This window comes from Cariama cristata, unplaced genomic scaffold (genome assembly GCF_000690535.1).
Source record: "Cariama cristata isolate BGI_N322 unplaced genomic scaffold, ASM69053v1 scaffold16956, whole genome shotgun sequence".
NCBI classification, from domain to species: domain Eukaryota; kingdom Metazoa; phylum Chordata; class Aves; order Cariamiformes; family Cariamidae; genus Cariama; species Cariama cristata.
Window position 1 is genome coordinate 65,742 of NW_009620551.1, and position 8,709 is coordinate 74,450.

An 8,709-nucleotide genomic window follows, 5' to 3' on the forward strand; every position below is an offset into this window, starting at 1 on the left:
ACACCTTGACATCTTCATTGAAGGTTAGCACCCTTATAAATTGTTTGATTACTGCACTCAGACTTTACTGACACATTTTTAAATATTAAATGCTTCCAAATAAGCAATAAAGTCTCATTTAAAAGTCTTCTGTTAAGTCACATTCATACCCCCCAACATTGTTATACAAACTAAATGATCCAAACTCCACAAGACCCAGAAGAGTTATTCCTAGAGATGTATTTTTTAAAACAGACTACTGTTATTACAGTAGGAATTCTTGCTTCTAGAAGTGTCTCACTCTAACAATACAATTGGTCTACAAGTTGTACTTCTCCTCACTTGCCTATCTGTAACCTCAATTAGTCTCCAAATTTTACAGCAAGGGATAAACAGAGCTACACTTTATTCATCAACAAAAGGAAATCTCTGCACTTCTATGCATCAAAAGTCCTTGTCACATCTCAGCATCTCAGACTTCCATCAGTAGTGTGCCATTTCAAAATACTTCTCACAAGCATCCTTTTTTGTCCTGGAAAGATTCTTAATTCAAAGCATGAAACCAACACATGTCATCGCAACACACTGCAGTGTGTGTGTTTCCACCAGTCTCCAAAAGCTGTATGAAAAGAAAGATCACTTGACATGATCTACCTTTTGCTACTCCAGGTTACTAGTAGCTCATTGAGGCGATATCTTCCACAGTAGCAAATCTGAACTTTGATTTTCAAATTAGAAGCGGCTCAAGAGTTCTCTCAAGCAGCTCTCCCATGTGCCCCCAAAGCAGCAAAACACAGCAAATCTTGGGGAAAGGTGTATGTGTCCTTCACCTGCTTTCAAATAAGATTGCGCAAATAACTCATAGTGCTAACAATCCAAGTATTTAAGAGTTCTTATGCTGTTGAATTGAGACAGAAGCAACTGTTGTCTCCAAAGTTACAATCATTTCTGAACTTAGCATCTCAAAAAGTTGAGAAAGCACATAGAACATTCAACGGGTTAACCTGGTCAAATTAATCAAAGAAACAAAACTGTAAGTTCCCTCTTGCTAAGAAAGACTCATGTCCTGAAGTAAGTTCTAGATATGAAGATATAAAGCACATTTGTAATTATCAATTATCTTTTAAGATATAAGACTCCAGTGAAAAGAAAATACTTGTGAGAATTAAGTCTGAAAGAAGCTTCTAATATGCAAGCATGAGACTCTGTTTTGTATTTCTACTGAAATGCAAAATTAATTTCGGCCAGATGTAGCACACCAAAACTCCATATGCACCTTTGAGACTGCTAGGAGAGCTGCTCTTGCTGCCTTGATGACTTAAGACTAAACAAGAAAGGGGGACAAAATGATTTCGGATACAGTTACATCAGTTGGTCTAATACTGCTACTTCTTTCTATAAATCCTGCCTTGCCTATTTGATCTGTGTCCTGAATACTTGAACTCAAAGTTAAACATAGCATCCTCATATAACTGCCTCGAACTACTAATATTTTAGATTCCTACCTAGAGCACGACAATTCAGTCCAACAGAATTTATGTGCACTTCAACAGCATACTTAGACTAAGATGATGCTTTGAGTAATTTATCAGGCATCCTTACCATTCCTAGTCTCAATTGGTAATCTGACTTAATCTTTCATAAATCATATTCTTCACCAATCAATCAAGTAAAGAAAAGCATAAATGCATTCAGAAATAAGTGTGTGCAGTAGTCAAGACTAAGCATAAGAAATTGTAACAGCTGATAGAAGCCAGTAAAGCACAGTGCTACCAATTTATTACAGTAGACAGCTCTGGGCAGTCTTGCATGTGTTCCTACAGTGTCCTGATTATAACATGCCATTATCTGAAACATTTATTCTTGAAATAAGTGTAGACGTCTGACTAGATCATTATTCAAGTTATATCCAAAAATGGGTCAGAATTTGTTTGTAGTTTGACCAGAAAATTTCTGGATTTCTAAACAATTTTACAATGGCCTTTTCCCATACACCTCAACATGGGGAACCACAGAAGAATTAAAATCTTCTACTCCTTAAACAAGTTAGAACACTGAAGTGACCAGCTTCTACCAGGTGCTTTCTAAAAAGCACAGATGACAAAATACACCAAAAGCACCTTCAAACATTACCACAAGAAAGTAAGAACACATAGATGTACTGCACCTCCTTGAAACTAACTATTGGAACAAGGTGACTTTAGTGGCTACACTCCCACCTCTCCCTTTAAACCAAATGACAGGTATTAAGCTCACATAAAACACGAAGTGTAAACTTTTAGAGAACTTCCCAAGCTCCGCATGGGTATCACTGGGGATCAACAGGCCTTCAAGCTTCCATCAGAGCTTTATGGCTAGTCATAAGCCTTCGCAAAGGACGTAGAAGGAACCTTTATTAAAAAGCTCAGCCTCTGATCTCAGTTTCTCACAGGCTACAATATATATTCTCCTAGTCTTGACTCTCCCCATGTACTGGAGTTCCACCATCAGGAAAGTTTCAGATATTTGGGTAGTGACATTATGATAACACATCAGGTGCTCCTGAAGTGTGGTAATAGTAAAAGAGGTTTGCTATTTCTTTAAAGTTTACCAAGAGATGACAACTGAAAGTACTGTGACAAACCTGATGCCTACTCAGGAATTCTGTATCAGCTAGCTTGCGCTCACTAGAGGAGTAATTTTGCACATGCAGATTACCCTAGGGGATTCTCTGTAGAGCTGTAACAATACACTTGAATGCAAAAAGTTGGAACTTACTGCTTTGTCAGAGCTAGCTCTAGGGATGCAGCTAAAAAAAAGAACATTTGTGCCTAATAGGATTCAGATGAGTTTACACTTTCTCTGAATTCAGAAAACAAAAGTCCTTGTAGTCTTCTCAATGTAAGGCACGTTTAAGTCAGTAAAACAGTGACAAAAATCCACTAAAACTCATAACCAGAAGAAAATAATTTTTTTTTTAAACTTGTCCAGGAAGAGGGTCCCTTTGACCACCCCATCCCCTGAATTAGACCTCAAAAAGCACAGATTCCCTCCAGCATTTTTAGGGAAGTCTTCTAGACAGTCTTAAGAGTCAAAAAAGCAGGCAAGAACTGGTGACGTTGATAAACCCCACTTTGGAATTTTGTTTAGGAATCAGAATCCCCCCAAACTCTCCACTAACTTGCTCAAACTCTTTTGCTCCCCGATTTAAGGTGCAACACTTCTTACACATAGATTAAAGTTGCTTTGGTATTCCTTAGGTGTTCAGTTTTTAAGATCAAGAAGGTACAAATTATCTTTGGTTGCTCTATGGCATACCTCTCGTAACTCTGATAACCTCCATACACTTAAGAGGTTTTTCACAGCCTCAAGCTCCCTGGACACTTAATACAGGAATGGTGTGAACAGTCATCCCTTTGTCTTAACTAGACGGTCATCAGAAAGTGTCTCCTGTGATACTAAAGGAACTTTTTTTAAAATGGTAAAACTTAAATATTTAATGGGAAATTTGCCCCTTAACATGCAACTTGGATGCATACAGAACAAGGCATTCTGTGCAAATCTGTAGTAGCCTCCTACCTGTGGCTTAAACAGTATACAGCAACTCCCAAAGCTCTTGAGGAGCTGTTAAGTATTTCACAGGTATAAACTTTCGGAAGACAAGCCTAGAACAGAGTAGTAGTCATCAAGCCAGTAGACCTAAACCATTACCTAAAATTTAGTGGCAGAATATTTTCAGAGGACCCCTAGATTGGATTTCTTATACCTTTTTATGAGAGCTTTAGAAAAGGCCAAATTTTACAAGCCGTACCTATTATCTGCAGAAAGTAGACACCACAGACTGCCTTTTCCTAACAGGTAAGTGTAAAAGGCATTTTTCTTAAAGATTTTGCAAAACAGTAGAAAGGAAAATAAAACCTTATTTCAAGTATTTGATTACCAATTAACATTCACTATACACACCTTATTTTAGATGTTTTTTATACAGACCACATTATGTACTTCGAAAGTATGTAGCAATAAAATCACACATGCAGAAGTGAGAACTCATAGCAAAAAGATCATGTTTTCTATTACAAAGGATACAGACATGACTCTTTACATCATTTCGAAGTCCTTTACGAACAAATTCATATGCTTCTTCCTTCTTCCCTAAGCAGTTCAAGGTCAGTCCTTTCATCGCGAGCGTCTCTGTAAGAAATATCGTATACTCGTGTTTCTGACTTCCCATATGCCAGTTTCACAGTGCAGATATCCTTTGAAGTTGTTACACAGTGAAGTTCCCCATTAAATGATAAATTTAGATCAGGACAGCGGCATAGCACAGCTGAAAACTGTTATATGGAAGCATTTCCTTCCTTGAAATTGGTCTTAAAAAGACCAGACCATCATACAGATGTGATGAACACAGACAACCCAAACTTTATTCATTAAAAAAATACATTTAATTGGCTTTAAGTGAGCTAATAACAAGCTAAAGTAATTTTAGAGAGCTTCTCAATGTGTGTTAAAGTTCCAGGTAGGCAGAAAAAGAGAAAAAAACTCAATAGGTTGTGTCATACAAGAAACAGTTCTCTGTCACAGTCAGCTCCACTATTACGTTGCTTACAAAGCACTAGTTAAGAGAAGCATATTTCCTGCTACAGTATTTTGGGGGCAAAAAACCTTCTTAAAGTAGTAGCATTTTAATCAACATTCTGAGAGGCACAAGATTCCAAATATTACATTGGTATGACTATTGCTACCCCTCTTCCACCATTTTTCAAGTAACACTGTAGGAAACAAGTTGCATGTAATGCATGTACTCTGTCTGAAAGCTGTTCCAGATCCGTATTTTTCTTTTTTGCTAAATGAAAGACCACTTAGTTTTGGCCCCACCGGAAGATTAGTCATATTTTCATCATAGTACTCTGGTTTTCCTCCAATTGTAACCTTTTCCCCAGTATTAACGGCAATTACCTGTCATGTCAAGGTCAGCCATAACAGCAGTTTGGCATTTCATTGATAGACCTGTTTAACACCATTTTCTGTTAAAGTAAACCTAATTTGCAAGTGAGCAACATATTTTTGTTTTTAAATTATCCTACATCCACACTGTAAGAACAGAGAAAGCTAGAATGATACCTTCCCAATAATACCAGGAAGCTTGCAAAAGAATATCCCCACTGTCGGAAGGAGAGCAAGCTACTCCTACCTTCCCACACTGGGGAGATAACTGTCCAGCCACAGCAATCCATCTGTTTGCCACCCTCTCACTAAATTTTTCAGATTCCTTGTCTCTGAAGCTAAGTGTGACAACAGTGCAGCTTCCCATCAGATCATTTCATTGGCTTAGTTCTGCTTCAGCTGTTCATTCCAGGCTTTGCTCCCAAGCTTCAAAGCCATTAGTGGCTCAGAGCCCAAGTAGTACGTGGACTGCCAAGGCAGCTAGCTGTCCTGGAAAAGTTTAAGAGGCAGCAAGAGCAGAAAATAGAGAGAGATGTATACTGAGATGTTACAAAAACACAAGTGCTAGTAGAGACAAATGCATTAGGTCAGAGCTGGACAAGCCACTATCTTTGACACAACAAGAAAACTGTACTTTTATCTCTAGGGAAGTAACGAAGACAATGAAGAAACAGCAGACATTGATGGAAGCACGAAAAGGATTAGTCGAACATTTTGCCAAAATTTGACAAATGTCAAATGGGAAAATAACTTTACTGACACAGTACAGGCACACTCAATGTTAGGCCACTTCAATAGTGGACACACAAGAAAAATTCACTGTATCAGAAGGAAAGATTGGCTGAACCATGCAACAGAAGTCCTGTAATACAGTAAGAATATAATATCTCATTGAGGATTAAGTTCTGACAGATGTAAATAGAAGCAAAACTTTGCTTTCCCATTTCCTGCAATATTTATCAGAACAGATCTCCAGATTCTGTCTTTAGCTCCAAGTCTTGGCAGCAACAGTATTACACTGAACCTTGCTCCTTATAAGTAGCAATTTGGTATGCACTACAGAAAATTTAAGAGTATAAACTCAGCAAAAAAAAGCAAGATTAATTCATTGGCAGAATACCTTCATGTAATATTCAAAAAAAGACTGGGCTTGCTATTAAATAGGAATGTAAGAAAATTCCACACTAATATTCTGACCCAGAAACCTAGAATGCCAACTTACTTGGAAGCTTCACTGAAGTGTGCTTCCACCATATACTTTGATCTTCATCAACCCATCACACAGGAGTGTTAGACCAAGTTTCCACCCTAGCTCAGTCAGAACGCAGAAAGATTGCAAATCCAGAGTAATTATTCAGTCATAAGGACAGAATCATACTCAGCAACAGGCTCCTTTCTTTCCCAGTATTATGGAATAGACCGATTATACATTTAAGCTCACAATAGAAGGAAAAAAAAAATCTTGAGTCTGCAGTTACCTCCATGTTCAGCAAATTTTGGGTTAGAGAGGATCATCTTGCAGAACTTGAGTCCATTTTTGTACTGTTTTTGTTCATAACATTTCTGGAAAAAAGGTAGAATACAATCACTGAAATGCATTTAAAACCAGAGCACCGTAACATACTATTACAAATGTAGTAGTTCTCAGTAAGGTATGGTAATCAGTTCACTAGCAAGCTCTAGTTGAACATGATTATTCATATTACATTGCTTTTTTTCAGCATTCAGAACAGCATCTGCCTTCTTTTACATGTAGCCAATGCTCTACCTCATGGTCTCCTTTTTTGTAAAAAGTTAGCAACTCCATTTCAACAGAAATAGGAAAGGCAAGTAGAAATGCCTACTTCAATTCAGAAATTCTTAAAATAGAGAGCCAATTTAGAAATCTTGACTCAACAGAACTTCTGAGAAGAGTTAGTCTTAAAGAGTCTGGACACTCCTTTCAACATCCCATTTCCCTGGCCTTGTGTAAGAAATCTCAGACAGAAGACTGTCCTTGTTGCCAATGTAGATTTTCGGGAGAAAGAGAGAAACCATGAAGTAGGATAGACCCATTGTAACATCAAAAATCTATATACAGATACCCGGGGAGGGAGAATTTACATGGGCATTGGAAAAAAATTCAAATTTCTAGCTGGAATAGTACAGCTAAGGGCTAACTTTAGATTTGTTTAGGGTACCATTTACCTAATCACTAGGCAAACTGGCGAACAATGTGGTTCAATTGTGGGAACACAAGAAAAAAAAACACAACATGTGCACTCAGGTCCCTTTTCTTTTGAAAGATACTACCTGATGTTAATAAGTCAGTAAGATCTTCATAATTTAAATCAATTACTGATCACTACAGTTGATCACTTTAAAACAAATTTACTTAAGCCAGTTAAAGGCGTGCCTGTATCAGTAAGCATGAAAGTGATTTAAATTCATTTAGGCTTTTTAACTCGAAGGAAAAAAACAAACCAGGCTTAACTCAGCACCATTTTCAGTTAATACGGTGTATTGTCCTGCTGTAATTTAGACAGCTGTTCTCAGGAGAAACTAAGTCATTTCAGTTATGTGCTTGAGCACTCTTAACTGTCTCTCACAGATCACTCCTACTCCATCAATCTTCCAGGACAGAGATAAAAATCTATGTTAAATTAATGCAGAGTGTAGCAACTCCTTTGCAGTCATAATACATCATCACATTGCTTCCCAAGGCACAAGCAATACCAAAACACATCTATGCTCACTTCTGGGTAATTCGCTACAGTGCCAAAACAAGGATCCTCCTCCAGTCTGTGGGAAAGGGCTTAACTGCAGACAGTTTAAGTCTCTGTTACCTGAACCTCGAGACACTTGCAGTTAACCATGATTAAGTGGAGAGTAAATCATACGATAATTTAGGTAAACTTTGGAGGTCACCTAAATCACCCCTCAAAACAAAGGAGAGCTAACCTTGATAAGTAGATCAGGTTGCTTTGCCTGGCTGATTTCTGGCAGGATGGCAAGGGAGTTCCCAGAGGCAAATAGTTATACTATGGCAATTAACATTTAAACAACAGCAACAATAAAGCTTTGAGAATTTTAAATTGAGAACTAGTTTCCACATCTTCATCTGAAATAACCCAGACTGCTGGAAAACATGGAGTCCCCTCTAAGTGAAGGTGAAATTCTCCCATTCATCTATTTTTTCTTTCGTAAGATAAGACACTTAGTATAATTTAAAAAAAAAATCTAAGAAAATACCAACAATGCTCTAAATATGCTTTCTAAATTTATTCAGGTATGTCTAAAAAAGTGACATAATAGCAAACATTCATCTATGATTCTAGAACTCTTGCAATGTTGAATGAAACTCCAAATATACAGCAATGCTTAACCATAGAACAGAAGCCATTTGAGTCAAGTGTGGACTTAAAATACATTAACTACTTGAGGAAATCATATCTGTTATCTTTGTTCTGATATTTTTATCCTATAGAGTTTGGTCTCAAGCCTAGAGTAAGAACTGAACTTAGATAATTACAGACAAATTTGAGATTTTGGGGGCACAAAGAAGATCACATTTTTTGAAAGGCAAGATATGGATAGAAGAGAGACTTTAATGCTCTCCACTGAGCGTGAAGCACGAGTTCAACATTCACCATTGTTTAGCTCACTGATGTACAAGTATGCTGGTTGTCTTTGTCAATAAACAGGTTAGCTCAAAACCATACACAAACCACAGCACTTCTTGCCCAGCTGCTAGTTACTAGACAAAAGAGGGGCTGACTACAGAAACATAACGAATCAGTATGAAATGCAACTTTATGCTAGACA

The 8,709-nt window shown here is 37.5% G+C and overlaps 1 protein-coding gene across 1 annotated transcript in view; it reads right to left on the minus strand.

Moving 5' to 3' along the window:
- The window catches only part of NAA16 (N(alpha)-acetyltransferase 16, NatA auxiliary subunit), a 58,619-nt gene extending 50,751 nt beyond the window's left edge, over positions 1–7,868 (minus strand). Inside the window, exons 1-4 of the mRNA XM_009701657.1 lie at positions 7,860–7,868; positions 7,670–7,684; positions 6,384–6,468; positions 4,045–4,149 (exon numbers count right to left, since the gene is read on the minus strand). Coding sequence (XP_009699959.1) covers positions 4,045–4,149; positions 6,384–6,420 — 142 coding nt within the window. The 5' untranslated portion in view covers positions 6,421–6,468; positions 7,670–7,684; positions 7,860–7,868. The remainder of the gene's footprint in view (positions 1–4,044; positions 4,150–6,383; positions 6,469–7,669; positions 7,685–7,859) is intronic.
- Between the last annotated feature and the right edge of the window lie 841 nt (positions 7,869–8,709).